The 17,928-nt window shown below is 35.9% G+C and overlaps 1 protein-coding gene across 5 annotated transcripts in view; it reads right to left on the bottom strand.

Annotated features, from left to right (window-relative positions):
- The window catches only part of PTPRZ1 (protein tyrosine phosphatase receptor type Z1), a 187,428-nt gene that overhangs the window by 36,547 nt on the left and 132,953 nt on the right, over nt 1–17,928 (bottom strand). For 2 of the 5 annotated variants that reach the window (XM_081038791.1, XM_081038792.1), the window contains exons 9-12: nt 17,536–17,720; nt 16,102–16,228; nt 9,751–9,797; nt 1,960–5,533 (exon numbers count right to left, since the gene is read on the bottom strand). In XM_081038791.1, the coding sequence (XP_080894917.1) occupies nt 1,960–5,533; nt 9,751–9,797; nt 16,102–16,228; nt 17,536–17,720 (3,933 nt within the window). The remainder of the gene's footprint in view (nt 1–1,959; nt 5,534–9,750; nt 9,798–16,101; nt 16,229–17,535; nt 17,721–17,928) is intronic. The other 3 variants (XM_081038793.1, XM_081038794.1, XM_081038795.1) reach the window with 2 other exon arrangements.

Below are 17,928 nucleotides of genomic sequence, written 5' to 3'. Positions count from 1 at the left end.
ATGCTATATTCATATTGTTTTCTCATCAGTGGGAGAGCTTACTCTAATAAATCTAATTAGTGCATTGAAGGGAAATTGCTAAGTTTTAGTAAATAATTTTAGGTTTGGCATTTTTATATATATATAGTCTTTCCATAAGAGCATACTATAGCAAAAATATGTGAATGATGCCACTACCAGTAAGATAGAAAAGTAGATGGATTCCTAGTATTTTCCTTTAACATAAATCTAATAAAAAAAATTTAAAAAGTACTATAACTGGAGCCAGATAACAATTCATACATCTGGCGAGATTAGTGAATATGGTGACCTGTGGGTTCATTATTTATTCTCACATCTCAGAGTTTAAGTTTTTAAATTGGAATGCCATGTTAAATGGTATGAAGTCTGAATACTCAGAAAACTTCTCTATCAAAATGTACAAACTTTTAACTGCTGCTGTACCGAAAGAAAAATATGCAATCAATTCAAGGGATAAAAATAACAAAAGAGGGAAACTATCCTAATGGGAACCAGTCCTGTCTGTGCCCTGGATTGTAAATACCCACTTTTATGCACCAGTAGTAAAGGATGTAACTATAGCCTGCTTTTTAACCTACTGTTACGATTTAAGTATTTTCATTGTTAATTGTAAAAATGCCTTGAAATTTAATGAAAGTAAATTGTACAATTCTTACAATAAGGTCAATGAAATTATCTAGTATTTCATATGCTTAATGGTATTGAACTTCCCTTTCCATTGGCATTTAAAGCAAACATCTGTATTACAGATGCTGTAAGTAATCCTCTCTAAGAAACATCTGGCCAATAAAACCAATTTTCATAAAATACATTATTACATGAAATACATTTCTTCAGAAAATTTTCTAGTGTTTTGCATCTTGTCATACAATACCTATACATACACTGCATATTAATGCCCATTACTTAACTTCTTAGAAAGGTGTATAACCGCAAGTACAAAGGAGAATGTGTTTTGTTAGTTAACACTGCCCTCTTTAGGCAACATTAAGGTAATCAAACAAAGACAACTTCTAAAAATTGAAACCTTGTTTAAAAAAAAAAAAAGTTACCATTAACTCTCAAAACTTAGCAATAAAACTTTTTCAAAGCTCCCCAAGCTAAGGTGGGTGTGTAAATTACATAATTATTTTCCATGGGGCGGGTCAGAAAGAGGTGCTTATATCATATTACTATCAGAATTTATAATTCATTTTATCATTTGACAGAATTAGTTTACAACTTATTTCAGAACAAGAGTTAATATGAAAATTAAAATCATCTAAAAACAGCACACTCCAATCTATCATTTAAAAAGCAGCATACTAATATATTTAGTAGGTACACATAATTACTTCCACATATAATAGGCATCTTGTAGAATATGAAATATTGACAATAAATAAAAATCACTGTATCTATTTTGAAGAGAATTAAGGAACAAAACAAACATAACAGAAACAGACTCATAGATTCAGAGAATAAACTGATGGTTGCCAGAGTGGAAGACAGTGAGGAGATGGGTGAAAAAGGTGAAGGGCAATAAGAGGGACAACCTTTCAGTGACAAAATAAAGAAAGCACAGGGTGTCATGTACAACATGGGGGATAGAGTCAACAATACTGTAATAAATTTGCACAGTGATACACGATTAATAGACTTATCATGGTGATCACATTGTACGGTATATAAATGTCGGGTCATTAGTTATACACCTGAAACTAATACAATATGACATGCCAACAACACTTTGACAAAAAATTGGGGGAAAGAAAACACATTTTGAGTATTCATTTGAGTAATGAATAAAACCATACTTTAAAACCTGTAAATTGGTTTGATATTTTGATTAAAAAAATAACGTGCCATTTTACCAAATGTCTATCCTTCCATGATTTTTCTATTCTTTGCGAAAAAAGACCACCACACCTCCGTCTATCCCTTTGATCCATAACTAACCTGCCTCTGAAATGTTGAACACTGCTGAGTGCCCGCTAGTAACAGTCGGTGTTGGGGACTGGGGGGATCCAGGCGTTATTTCTGAATCAGCTGCTTCCAAGACCCCATCAACATCTCTCTCGTTAACATCTGGAAAACTGAAATCTGTGGAAGTCTCCTTATCATTAAGGCTATCTGACGTACTGTGCCCTGATCCACTCTCTTCATCACTTGTAAGAACCGCCCATGCTTTAGATTCTGGGGGGAAAGGAAGCAGGGCATTCCCAGTCTGACTGTCATCATCCTGTTTTCCATCATCGTGCTTTCGGGGGAGCACATTGGTTGGTGGTGATTTATCAGGACTTCTGTCCATATCATTCTTACTGTCTGAGGTCACACCTGTGACATTATTTTCTTCTTCAGACTTCTCAGATACTGAATATGAAATTGGCTTATTCTGATCCACAAGACTGTTGTCCTGGGGGTCTGACTCATTCATTACCCTTTCCTGGGATTCTCTGTAGGAGAAGCATGACATGCACTTATATATGGATAAGCCGTCTCTATCTCTGTCATCCTCATCATCATAATCACCAGTATCACCATCATCACCACCACCCACTAACTCAGTGTCCAATCTGGCTCTGTGAGTCAGCTCAGAAGTTGTTTTAGAAGGAAGCACGAACTTGGTTGTGGCAACAGAACCTTCTCTGTTGGGAGAAACAGCTGTAATGGAAGCATACCCATTTCCTAAAGAAACAGAATGGTCAGCAGTTACAAGTGTTGGAATACCAGCAAATACCTCATTGGTAATAGAACCCTTGGGGGAGGTGAAAACGTCATCAGAATACATAAGCTTATTTATAAGTGTATTTGGTGGCACATCCGTCAATAAGACAGGAGTAGCAAATGCATGCTTTCTTTCTGGGGGATAGGAATGCTGAATCTCCACATCGCCAGTCTGCAACAACTCATCATTACTGTGCAATGAAGGCACCCCTTGCTGGGAATTTTCGCTTTTAAGCAAAATTGGTTCAAAATATTTCTTATTTGCATAAGAAATGGTTAAACCTTGAAGTGAAGCAGCGGGCATATTAGAAGCAGGAGATACATCAAAACCTGGTACAGACGTAGCATGCAGTGTGTTTTCACTTGAAGCAGAATTTGATGCCATGAGATGCGACAATGTAGAACTAATTTGATCAACCTTGGGGGTTTCAACCAATTTTGGATCACTAGGTACAGCCGGAAGAGCGATTTTAAGCAATGTGTCAGCATCAGACGCCTGAAAGGAAGGTTGCAGCAATGATACTTCCGTATTAAAAGAAGCTGAGGCCTCGTACAACAAGAGTTGAGTTGAAGGAGATAACAGTCCACTAGAAGCAGGGTCAGAGGATGCTGGCTCTGAGTTTGCACTAAGCACGGGCTTAAGAGAAGTGTCACCAAACGCTTGAGATACAGCATGTGTAGGTTGAAGTGAAAAGTTATTTTCTGGAACTTGACTAATCTCATGATCAAAAGCCTTAGGGGCAGCATAAGCAAGAGAGTCTGGAAGCATGCCCTGTGTGCTAGAAATGGAAACAGGGGATTTGTGTAAAGATGCACTCAATTTATTTACATTATCGTACAGGTCGGGCATGACTGTGCTTTCAGAATGGTAAACCATCCCACTGAAAGAAGAAATCTGCAGTTCAGTCTGATTTCCATCTATTATGTCACTTTTAGGAAGTGTCTTATTATCATCACTAAACACAGATGCTGTATATGTAAGTTCAGCTACAGAAACAGGTGAAGATAGGTTAAGGGCTGTCAGACCATCTGTGTCAGGTAAAAAAAATTCACTATCAGAGGAGGCTCCAGACCAATCCCCATCACCAGACAGGCCCTGAGTGGGCTGCAGCACTGACATGGAGGGGGTTGTTAACGAAGACTCGGGCATTGCTGGGTGGCTAGGGCTGCTAAGTAAGGAACCGTCATGAGCTACCTCAACAGAATCATACACAGGTATTGCGGAATTGTAAGAAACAGTGAAGAGGTGTTGGGGGCCCTCGTTATCAGGTAAGGCATGAGAAGATTCAGGCCCTGAAGAGCTTGCATGCATCGTGACATCACTGCTGGATGACTCAACTGGAGAAAGCACAAGCGTTTTATAAGGGACCCCAGCACCACGACTGCCAAATTCCAGTGTCTGTGAAGCAGCACGAGTAGTGGTCTGCTGTGACAGCACATCAGAATACTGAGCAAGGCTGGGCTCTAGCAGTAAATCACCCCCAGCCACTGGCAGGGAAGCCTGCAGGGACACCTTACCACTCTCAACAGCTGACGTAACTTGTGGAAGGATGGGAGAGACTGTAGACAGATGGTGAAGCCATTCACTACTGAAGGAAGCAGAGAAAAATGGAAGCGAAGGTGCACCCTCATAGGAAGACAGGATGGGCTCAAACACACCGACACTGGGAAACACAGGTGTAGCATGCAAGGCCGAATCACTACTTGAAGCGGCAGAGGCAGTGTTGAGGATCTGATTGTCAAGCAACAAAGGGGTGACTAGCGGAAAGACTTCACTACTGGAGGAAGGTTGAAGAAGTCTCTCACCATTGTATACCGGTTGGGTTGTCTGCAACTGTACCACGTGGACAGTGGCAACCGAATCGTGTGGTCCGGAGGATGGAGTAAAAGCATGAGGTGTTACCTCAGTCGGGAAGTAGGCAAATGAAGAGTAAGATGGCATTTCCATATCTGTGACTGAGGGACGCTGCGACACCAGTGGGCCTGGAGAAGAGGACTCAGTTATCTTTTCAAATTCCTCAATATGTATCTTGGTGTAGTTAGTCTGGAGGAAGCTCTCTCTACCTGATCCAACATCGGGCTGTGTCATCACCTCTGTAGTACCAGGAAACCACACATTTCTATCAACAGAAGGATCCTTGAGAGATTCTTCCGAACCCGAGGAGGCTGAATCTTCTGAAGTATTTCTCATAGATTCGGGCATAAGGACATCATATGTGATTGTCTCTGGGTTTTCTGAAGAAAATACATACCCATGGGATATGTCCTCCGAGATGAATGGCACAGCAGCAGTTGCAAAACTGGAGCCTGAAGAATCATCAGCTCCTGTATCAAGCTTGACATTGGTCAATAAACTCTCTTCCTCACTGATGTCAGTAGATACCTCTTGAGATTCCGTTATAGAAACTACATTTAAAGATTCCGTAGTCCCAGTCAAGTTCTTCTGTGGAAATCTGAGAATAGTTTTAGAGCCATCATTTAAAGAGGCCGAAGTGCCTTCCAGAGAGTGAGGTGGCAGTTTGGTCACAGTCTGTGAAGTCAACGAAACATCTTTTTCTTGGGCTAATTCAGTGACTGGTTGGGAAGTAGAATCTAAAGATGTGTTGGGAATATCACCCTTTCCAGAGAACACACTTCCTCTTGTTGGAGATCGGTTAGTCTTGGCCTCATTGTATTTAGTCCCTACGTGATTGTAGTTTGTTGTGGTAGACATGTGGGGTTCCTTTCTCCTTATTTGGTTTGTGGCACTGTCTCTACCAGGATTCACAATAGTGTCTTCGTCAATGTCTTTTCCCTCCTCTTCCTCCTTTGAAAAGCAAACAAGATTTAATGGAACATAAGGAAATAAGAGAAAAACAAAATCTTAGTAATATTTTATACTGCATTATGTTAATCTTCACTTGTGGGATCTTGGGAACGTCTCCTCATAAAGCACCATTCCATAGAAGCCATGCGTCTATCCTATAACCTTTATCATCCTAGGTAGAGTAATTAAACTAACTGAAAACACCCAATTTTGGCTGGCTTTATTTTAATGCTATGAAACAAAGTAATTAAATGAATAGCTATCACAGCTCTGAAAGGAAGACAGGTTGTATTTATTTATTGGGAGTGTTATTTACCCTAGTATTTATTTTTATGTTTTTCTGTTTCTCTGTTCAATTCATCTGGCAACAAACTAAATAACAACTAGCTTTTTGTAATACGAAATGGTAATGAAACAGTTTATTTCAAAGACCAAAGTAGTGGCGTATTCAGAATATTTCATTGTATATATTCAGAATACATCACAATTATTAAGCCATCATACAAAGGAAGAGGTTTTTATTATTGTTTTTCATTTTGTTTTAAATATTTTCCATTTAAGACTTAGGCAGACATTTTAAAGGCAAGTTGTCAAAATGTGCTTCTAGTGCTAGTTATTTAATTTTGGGTTTTGTTTTAAAATACCATTTAGGTGACCCAGTCTTTCATGAACACTAAATCACTGTAACGGACCAGGAGCTATACGGCTAAAGATAAAGACCCGTGTTTTCCGGTTTTGTTCTGCTTTAAAAAAAAAAAAAAACAACAAAAACTGTTCATTTTATAATATGTCTAATCCTATGTTTAGAAAACTAAATTGCCAAAGGTATCAAGATATGTTATTTTTAGTCCACATAGAACATGATTTTTTTTCATTTGTTGGCGTTGTCACCTATTAGATCTTTTATGTCCATGTCCCTTAGAAGAAAAAAGTGACTGAGTACAAGTTAGTTATTGAGAATTTGACCAGAATCAGTAAAAAGAATATGAATGTTAAACCATGTGTGCTCATGATCATGTGTGTGATACACATGGAAAGCTGCATTGTATGAAACATAAGCTTTCAAGCTTAATGACTGCATCATCAGTCAGAGCTTCATTATTTCATTGATTTTAAGCAGTTTCTAATGAATATGTGACAACTCTGAGAAATGAGTCAGCTTTAATGATCTGGATTGTACTGATGCTAAAAGTTGGTATTCCCTTAGATTCTCCAGACAAATTTCCTCGCTAGTAGTCAGTACTTCTTCATGAAAGTTTCCATTCTGTTTGATACTTTGTTCATAAGGACAACCCAAGTGATCTCACCAAATAATTGCCTGAATAAAATACTCCCTTAATCCACAAACCCAAAGACTTCAGACGAAAGGAAATAAGAATAGTTTGCCTTGACTTCCTCTAACGGAAAACCTGTTGGTGCCAGATATCTCGTCTTTCCCTAGAAGTTCCCAAATATTTATTTTATAATTTGATCCAGAGTTTTGCTGAGGATCAATGTGAAGCTTAGTAATATGGGGGTTCTAACTCTTCCTCATTTTTGCAATTCTGGATATGTGCTTGGTTTTCTGGTATCACTCCACACTCAACCTCTACCAAGACTCTTCTAAATTTTTTTTCCTGCTCTTATCAAACCTCTACTTACCTACCCTTTCCCCTCATTCTCAGCAGAGGGCCTTTCTGCTTACTTTACAGAGAAATTAGAAGCCACTGGACAAAAAGACACCCCTATTCCTAACATTAAAACATCAAAAACCGGGACCAATAGAATCTATCCTCTCATCTGGCTGTAACTGAAGAGTTGTTCCCCTATCTTTCTAATTCCTACATCTATACTTCAAATTCATTCTCTATCCTCTTCTTGGGAACCACACACAATTGAGTATTTCCCTCTTTTTTTGTGATTTCAATGCTGTTTTCTCAAACGGATCATACTTATGAGCTTAAATGAACTCAGGTCTCTCTTATTTAAAAGGAATATAAAGAGAAATCTCAAATTCAACTTATAGTTATTATGCTATCTGTCTCCTTTCCTTTACAAAGAATGTTCCCAAAAGATGTGACATCTAAACTCTCCACACAGTGTAACAGTTTCCAAATCCCACAGTAACATTGCTTCTCTTCCTCTTTGTTTATATTTTCACACAACACAGTTTATCATCTTCCTGCCATAAGCTATGTAGATTTCTATAAAATTTTTCTTAAAACATAAGATTACTCACTTTTTCTCTTGTTAGATCTTTTTTGGGGAAAAAACTATATACAAAAAACACACATATCCTTCTTATTTCTTCCTTTTCTAGCAGATTTTAGACATTGTGAGGTTCAGATACCTCTCAGACTCTGATGATGATAATGGACCCTTCATTAATCTTAACCGACCACACCTTGTAGATGTCTATGAGGTCATACCACCTCATGTCAACATGTCAAGAAGAATATATCATTCATGCTCTTTGATTACTTTATACATATCTGAAACCAAAAATGTTTTAATGGATACTCCTTCATATAATTTCTTACAGAGTTATTGTGAATCTCTCTTCCACTATGGTTTAGGTCTGCGTCATACCTGTTATCCTTCACAACTTCCATTAATTCTATTTATTTATTTTTATTGTAAAGCCTTGATCATGCTGGAGATACTTTCTTTCAGAGTCATGCATTTCTATTTGAAGAGGATCTGAGAAATATCCCCAAACTACTCAGTTCCATACTCAGGCTTAAGAACCATTACAGCTACATCCCAGGTGTTTGTCAATTTTTATCATTTGTTCCTGCAAGAATCAAAGGAAGTGAATAGTGTTATGGACTGAGCATTTGCGTCCCCTACTTTCCCCAATTTATATGAAATCCTACCCTCAATGTTATAGTAGGAGGTGGGGCATTTGAGAGGCATTAATCTTCATCTAATTAAGATCAGATGAAGCAATAAGAGTGGGGCCCTCATGAAAAAGATCAGCGTCCTTGTAAGAGTCAGAGCAGCTTGCTTCTTCTGCTTTGCTCTCTGCCATGTGAAGATACAAGGACAAGTTGGCAGTCTGTAACCCAGAAGAAGTCCTCTCTAGAACCTGACCATGTCCGCACCTTGATCTCACACTGCCCTCCTCCAGAACTGGGAGAAATCAATTTCTGTTGTTTGTAAGCTACCCAGTTTATGGTATTTTGCTTTAGCAGTCTGCGCTGACGAGGACACAAACTAATGATGTGAATTCACAGTGTAAAGTAATTTCTTTTTCCCGCCTTTGACTTGATTCTGGTGATGACTTCCAGGTATATACATGACTACATGCATGTACACACACGTGTGCACACAGGCACACTCACACACAAATAACCTTGGCTGAATTCTGTGAACTCCTGTTGAAAGGTAAACTGGTCATTTTGGTAAAATGATCCTCTGTAAGAGAGAATTGCTATAAGTTATATAAATTAGTGAGGTCATTATAAATGTGAAAACACAACTGAATTGCTATTTATTGCTAGATAATGAGATAACAGCGTTCGTTATCCCACTTTATGAACATATATGTACATATACACACATTCATACTACAGTAACAATAGCACCTGTATTTAACATGTAATCTTAGTTAACTTGAATAACATACTTGGGCTCAGGATAAAATATAAGATAAAGCAATCATTGTCTATTTAAAAAACTAAGACAGTGTTAACATTTATAAATATTCTTAAATACTCATTTTCTTGAAGGACATTATGCTAGCAATGGACACTTATAATTTGAATACTCCAAACACAAATGTTCAAATTAAAAGGGCAAAAGAATATAGAAAATTTGTATTTTGGCTCATAGTTATTGTCAATCTATCAATCATTGGATAAGTTAGTTATAAATAAACTGTAACAATATTAACATTAAGAATTGGTTAAATATTTTTTGTCTGTTAGAAAAACTTGACACTGAAAAAATTCCAATTTATATAGCTCATAACTATAATTATTTTTAAAATTCATTTTTTATTATTAGCAAACTTTTTGTATGTCTCTATTATTTTTATTTTACTAATCAAAGTGTCTTCCAAGTTCTTCATAAAAGAATCATGTATATCAATTACATGACTAAGAAGTAAAGCAACTAACCCTAGCATGAATAATGTAACCCGGGCTTCTATTAATGTAATATCTGAAAACTAACCAATAATTCAAAATAGACTTGGAAATTTTAAAACAGTTGAATATGCAATATAGCTATGATACCTTGATTATTTCTTCAGTTCCAATTAACTCAGGAAAGAGGTCAAGTTCTACAAAATTGAAAAAAAAATATTAAAATTTGTATTCAACGATTTCAGTCCTGTGGTTTACCCTTGGATGGAAAAAGGGAAAAGAAAAAGAAAAAAAGATTGTTAGTTTTAAAAATATAGAATCTCTCAAAATCAAAGTTTCACATATCAGTTTTCAACACTACCGAACACTATATAACACAACATTACATAAACCTATAGGGAAACTGCACTCAAAACCTTCATCTCTATAGTCCACTCCAACTCCCTTCCCCATCCCCACTCCAAGTGTGATTGATGCTAAGAAGGAAAAGGGAGACAGTGAGGCTGATATTACTGAGTATAATCTCTCCCCCTAATCCCCCCCCCAAATTTTTCATCAGTGCAGATTCACTTTCACTTTTAGCAACACTGATAAAAGCATAGCTGGGGGAAGTGCCAGGGATTTAGGGAAGAAATGAAAGGATTTATTCTTGTATTCAGTCATTATTCCTTAAGTTCCTCTTCTGACTGAGGGTCAAATAATTCTTTGTATTCTTCGGCTGTGGGCACATACTATCTGTACACAGGGTGCTGCCCCAGGTAAAATGGAGAGTGTCTTCCAGCAGGTCCAGCGTGGTCTGGCAGCAGGAATGACTGACCGGAGTGATTCCCTGCCTTCTCCCCAGGAAATTCAGCTAAGGCAAAGAATGCAATGACCAGGGTCATCCAAGTCCATTTCCCCCAACTGACTAGAATCAGGGTATTACTAGTCCATGGAAATCTCCATCCTAAAACAAGAGCTGGCAGTAAATGATAGGAAAGATTAGCAGCCGGTTCTGTCTCTCCAGCAAGGAATCTAGCCCCCCTGCCAATTACTGAAGGACTAGAGAAGCAGTTCTCCTGAGTCTTCATCTGAGCTGCCTGTTATCAGAAAGATGGCAGACAGGCGAGCTGTGATGGCTTGAGCACTATTACAACAATGCTCTTCTTTTTGCTATTATTTTATAGCACCTCACTCCATCTCCAAAGTTTATGCTCTTCATGGTCTCAATGCTGCTGATGTTCTCTGTTTCATGCCTGATATATCCTCAAAGGAAATGCATATTCCATAGAATTTCCAAAGGCATAACTGAACTACCAATAAATGTTTATTAAACCCAGACCTGCTTTATAACATAGACTTGATTATTTTTATCAGGAAATTTCTAAGTGTTCAGAAATGTAAAGCCATAAATAGTTACATACATGAACGCTACTTAGAAGAGAATTCAAGTAAAATTTAGAAGTGTACCCAGCTCCCAAATGAATTTAGATAAAATTAATACTCTTCGCTATTTAGCTATTTGAAGGTTACTTACCCTGAATAATTTTCTGTGCTGTAAAAATGAAAATATTCACTGGAAATGATCCCAGTCTTAAATTTTAACTCTTAATTATTTTTTTTCCTTCTTAAAAATGACCATGAAGGAGTTTGGAAACTTTTATTTGGAGTATTAATGTTCTTTTTCTATTTTTGTCTCTAGGAAACCCTTTCCCACCATGTTTTTTATATTTATTATTTTTCAGGTTACCAAATTAAAGTGGTTTCAAAAGTCTGAACAACTGAGTCTCTATAAAGCTCTAAGGAAACCAATACACCATGTGAATTTAAAAATGGGACACAGCTCAACTGTGAGTGACAAACAAAGATCCTCACTATGACTTTCTAAAAACTACAATTTTAGGTTATGCATGTAAAAATCTTCAAATTCAGCACATGGCACAATACCTAATTTTATTTATAATGCTTTCAAATGTAGTGACTCCTTTTCATGTACTTTTAAAATACTTTACTTTTAATAAGGGCAAATCATAATCAAGTATTTGTTGGTGATACATATATCACACTGTGGATTTTTCTCCGTTAAGCAGCTAAGGGGAAAAAAACCTCAAATATAGTCCATTTTCTTCAACATACTTTAAGGAAGTGTTTTAAAATTTAAAAAAAAAATAGAAAAAAAAGGTCTAACGTCCCCCAAGTCTATACTTTTAATGGAAATGTTCTTATTAATTGTCAGGATTGGGGTAGGGTATATATAACGATCACATTGTGGACTAATTTCTTTCTTTTTCAGTATTGTCTGTGTGAAGTGCATTTGATTTATTTGTATCCTTTCATAGAGCATACATTAACATACGTATGGATTATGGTTGCTAATAAGTTACATGATTTTACCCTGACATATCCCTTAAAGAGTATCAGTGAGTTCTACTATAACTGTCTTTGCTGTTTACTTCAACAAGGAGTAAAAAGTTTTCTTTGGGCCCCTTTAGGCCCAAGGGGCCTATATGAAGACCCAAGAAGCCCTCTGACCCTCTTTGTCTCACGGCACCCTCACGGGTGAATACCCCCAGTGTCGGCCTTCATACTGGGAAGTATCAACCCACTTTGAAAGGAGCTTAATTCTGGTTTCCAATTAGACTCAGATTATTTGTATTGACTGAAATTCTGGGGTTGCCCAGCAACACTTCAACACGACTCCTCTAACCCCATTAATCCAGAAGTCTTTTGCTGAACCTCATCAGAGCAATTTTGAAATAAAATAATTTTGGAAGATGGTTTTTGTCTTTCTGGAGATTTGGGAGCCATTCTTATGGGCCTAGATTTTGTAGCACTCAAGGTCTAACTCTGGTGATTGGCACGAGGTCTCTAATACTGGGTATCATTTGACCTGCTATTTCCTCACAAATAATAGCTGATGGGTTAGCAACCACTGGTCTGATTCAGTATATTAAATGTTCAAAAACTATACTGGTTTACAGAATCTTCTCACTTCATCAAAATAGACTTCATGAAAGGCTGTAAAAGTCTGAAGTGGAGACTCAATATCTTTTTTTTTGAGTGAACACTTGAAATTCATATTTGTGTGAAAACTGAACAAAAACTCTTGCCTCATTCTGGTTTTGCCGCGGGCCACATGTAATGCTAGATTTCCTAAAGAGGATGTTAGTAACACATTAATATTCCATAACACAAAAAAGCAACACTGACATAGGTTGGCAAGCAAGGCTTATTTAATTGTTTGAAGGTAAGCCAAGTTTCACAGCGCAAAAAGGTAAAAACAAAGTGGGCTGCGATCTCTTCAAACTCTGATATAAATATCATTCTATAATAACACCCACAGCATAGGATGGTACAGGCAGTGTAAGGACAGATGCCAAGTGATTTAACAAAGACAACTGTTAATACAACTGAAACGCACAACATCACAGAAAACTATGTTGATTTAATCCACCATGCACTTAAATTGAATACATATAATTATCACAGCCCTAAAACATGTACCTAAATAAGGTCTCTTTAATTGGATAATAATTGGCTCTACAGTATAGAACAGAAACGAACACAATTATTTCAGTTACAATGAAATAAATACATTTATGAATTGTTTATTCATAAATATAATTTTCTACGAAGTATTTAAAAGAATATACAGTTCTGTTTAACCTTCAAAAGGGTTTCTTAACAAATTTAAATTGTTTCTGAACATGAACGCATGCATTTATTTAAAAAAAGTAGTTTATAATAATATTTAATGGACACTAGTTTATGGTGATACTGTCGTATGTAACAAACATCATTAAAATGCACAAGCAATAAATGAATCAAATTAGCCAAAGTTGAATGCACAATTTAGAAGGCTGACATTCCCTTCACAGATATGGACTAGAATATTTGAAATTTATGATTGAAAGAAAGGGCAATTATAAATGACCTCCTAAATTTCTTTTTAACAGAAGCAATAAACAATACAGTATTTAGAAAACAGCTTACCCAAAATAATAATAGAATAATTCAATAGGACATATTACAGTGTTACTAAGGTAATGAAACAATATGATGAATAGGATGAGATGGTATTAATAAAAACCATTACATAAATTACATTTATGTAATGTATTACATAAAATAAGAAGCAAACTCAAAAGCCACTTAACATCTATATTAGCCACATAAATCACAAAATTCACACATCTTGTAGGTACCATCACACTGAACCACAAGATAGTACTGCTGTCAAGACTTTTACTGTGGTATAACTACCATAGAAACAATATTTAACATAACATAATTTCAATAATGAATTGAAAACATATGCATTGAAATGCTATTGCAGCCTTTAAGATGAGAAAGAATGAGTTCTAAGAAAACTAATATTTTATTTATAAAAAAAACAGGAAAACTTCAAACTTTGGGTAAATTGGCTTTTGATGAAGAAATTGTTGAAAGGAATAATTAAGGAATAACTGATCTAAGTCTTTAACCCTTGACTTTTAAGAGGAATATCACAGTGAAACATCAACTTAACTACCATATTTTTCTAAAACACCATTAAAGTATAAAATACTTTAAGGGACTGAGACATTCAGAGAGATTAAATGGGGTGTCCACACTAGTGTGTCAATAGTTCAGCAATGTCCTGATCCTTTGAATAAATGGAAATTAAATTGTTATATTTATTATTATGTACAAATGTGAAAGTGCTACAAATGATACAAGAATGTTGTACTTGTGCCAATACAGATTCAGCCTGAAAGGATCACTCAGAAAGCACTTCTGTAGAAAACAGATATTTGATCTGTTTTTCATATGCAATAAGCTTCTCAAAAAGAAAAAAATTTAGAAACTTTAAAAATTTATCATAGTGGATAGAGTAATAAAGAGCATAAATAAATAGCTAACAGTAATTTTTTTGTAAACTACTAGGAAGTTGTTTTATATACAGAAATTACAGTGGTATAATGCAATCAAGAGAGTAAAATTAAGTGAATGTATTAAATATAATTCATATCCTAAAACACACACTATGATGATGAGAGGAGATTTTTTTATATGCCACATTTCATCAATTGACATACGATACTGACGAACACGGCCAAAGTTGCACAGCTAAAGATGTCATTTTTGGGGTGAGTCAATATGGAGAACTTTGCTGAGGGGTGACATTCAATGGAGGAGCACGATACGGTATAACTGAAACCATGGTTAGTTAATTTGACACTGATCTTTCAATAAGACTTAGAGCTCAGATTCCATTTAAAAAATGCCTAATTTTGAAAAGCAATGCTAAATAAGAGCAATAGGAAAGATGGTTACACCCAGGCCATGAGGAAGGTCATAAGAAATGTATTAAATAATGATATTGCCATCACAATAGTAGTAATATTCATTAGTCATCAATGTTTTAACTTGGGAAATAATTTGGCAAGTTTTGTAGCCTGTAATTTGGAAGGACACATAATCTCACATCTAATGCTCTGACACATATTCTTTAACTTAAAAATTCAACTAGAACAATTGTGATGAGTGTAATCAATTAACATGCTCATAATGGACCACAAAGGCAAATCGATATACATCAGTTTTCTTTCCATACTTAAAATTGGAAAATGGTATGATCAATAGAATTTGTAACCATTCATTTCCATTAAAATCGTATAAATATTTCAGTGAGTATTAGTCTTATGATAGGGATAACCAAAGAATATTTACATTTATGTATGTATATATGATTGCATATATTTATGAATATGCATGTGTGATATGTATACATATATAAACATGTACATATATACATACATATATAACTCCATTCTATTACTTGAAAACTGCTATACTAACAAAAGGAAGACTTTACTTAATTTAATTAGGTAAATTTATAAATTGTCAAATTATGATGGTTAGCACTTCAATTATTGCATATGCTTTGAGATCAAAGATTTTCCCATAATACTCAGAGCAGATTCATGCCAATAAAATACAATTAGAAACAACTTTTTTGTTTTACTTTTATGAAATAGCACTGGCAAATCAGCTAAGAAGAAAGCACTTCCACTCTTCAACCAAATTTCAAAAAGTGGATAAAAATATCTAAGACAAACTGTTGGGTTACTTTGTATAAAGTACCTCACATGATCCTAGGATCACGTATATACTTACTACAAAATGCTTTGGGGGCTGAAAAAAGGAAATAAACACACATGAAACCAAATCTTCATTATCCAAAAGAAAAGTCTTTATGTTTACAGAGCTATCTCATTAAATGACCATTAAAGACATAATAAAAGGTTTTACTGTTCTTAGTTTACAAAATTTTGATATTCAGAATAAATTTACTGAGTATATACTGGATGAGAAATGAGTTCCATGCTTCCTAAAATTACCTGGTGATCCAGATGGAAAAGAATCAATTTGTTTTTTGATCAAAAGAATATAAAATCAGAGAGAAAGCACCAAAGCATCCAGTGACTAAATTAGCCTCATTTATTCAGATAATATAATGCTTAACAGGTGGGCACTTACCAGGGTCATCGGAAGGCATGTCGACAATCAGCTGGTCACTGTATTTTCCATATAAGCCATTAGTGCATATGGCTACTATTTGAAGAACATAGCTCATATTGGGTAGTAAATTATTGAGAATAGCACCCTAAAAGAAAGATGTCAGTCATTACACAAATGTGTTATTCTCAAGGAGTCCTAACATACTTGACATTGTCCTTAGAAAACTTTTTTCTCGTTTGTCAATGGAAAATATTTATATTTTATTATTAATAACTTAAGAAAATGTTTATGCGATGTTAAGTTGAAAGATCTACTGAAAAAGTGGGGTTTTTTTGCTTTTTAAAAACCAGATTGAGTTTTAGAAAGTTTCATTTTTAACTAGAACTCATAAAATTCGTAAGTGTCCAAAAACTATAGGTTAACATTATATACAAGTAAACATGTAGCATTTGCAAAAAGCAAAATGTAAATACACAATCAAAAGCAATGTTTGTCTTTATCTTAGCAATATATAAGCCAGACAGTAATAATTATCCTCACATCATTCCGAAACGAAAAATAGTGCATTCCCATAAATTCCACCACTTTCCCAGTCTCTATGTTGTAGTCAGCTGAATGAAAAAAGTTGGTACAAATTTTATCTGTTGTCCATGTGATATCCAACATCGTGACAAGGGCAGTTTTGTTTAAATGCAGGTTCCTAGGGCATTCGGAACTCTAGCTGTCTGAATGCAGAGTTCAGTGTCTTTGACCCGTGGTGGGGCCACACCCAGCTGAGGTTGTCTCAACTAAACCCCAATCTATGGGCAACACTTCCCTACCAATGCCAAGTTGAATACCGAGATGCTCAGGTCACAGAAGGACTCTGTACTTCATTTTCTTTGGTCTGTGTGCATGGGTGGGAAAGAAGAGTAGGTGGATTTTTCCCTAGGGATTACCTGCCTTGTGTCCTTAAAGTTCTGTCTCAATTGACTTCACATGTGCTGCCAAAAAAAAAAGGGATTTTCTAGACCCCCCTACTCTATTTTTCTTGTGCTGGCGTAGTATGGTGGGGGAAATAACACACTGATGGTATCAGAGCATTGGCATTCCAGGCTCAATTGTTTCCACAACTGGGAGATCACAGTCAAAGAATTTAACTGCTCTTTGAGTCCTTTTATTTTTAGAGAGAAGCCACACTGGATGATCTCTAGTTCCTGTCTTCTATATGTGTCTACTGTATAATGTCATCGACAATGTTGTGGTCTCCCTGTCATTCAAAATATAAATAAGAACCTCGTGTGACTCACTTTAAGTTTTGTCGTCATTTAGCATAGCTTCTGCTTCTCCTCCTCCCCACTGAAGAACCTCATACAAAGTCTAGGGCAACCATACACAATCACTTGTGAGCGCTTACCTTGAAAATTCAACTCTAATGTTATCAATACAAGAAACAATTGATCTTATAGTTACCAAGTCTTGATAGCCATCTGTCAAAAATTCATGCTTGGTTTGGTCTTCTCCCTCTAACTGCTGGTACAAAACTGCAAACTTCTCAATCATGGTATCATAAACGACTCGAGGTCTCTCCCATGTAACCAGAAGGCTGGTATAATTCTCTGGGTCAGCTTGAACGTTTTCTGGTTCTGAACTACAAACTTCAAAGAGAAAAAAGAATACAATTATTGATACAACTGTCAGGATTTTAACAAGTAAAACATGTTCTATGAAAATTTTTGTGGTATTTTATTTCAATAGAAGGTAAAACGAAAGTTACACTTACCCGCTGTGGACCTTTTGTTTATGTCACTTCCTGTATATGAAATACTTCTTCCTTGCCGCCTATGTATCTGTGCAAGTCCTACC

The sequence above is a fragment of the Rhinolophus hipposideros genome (assembly GCF_964194185.1).
Source record: "Rhinolophus hipposideros genome assembly, chromosome: 25".
NCBI lineage: Eukaryota > Metazoa > Chordata > Mammalia > Chiroptera > Rhinolophidae > Rhinolophus > Rhinolophus hipposideros.
Note: the sequence above shows the minus strand (reverse complement) of the source record. Positions and strands in the feature narration are given on the sequence as shown.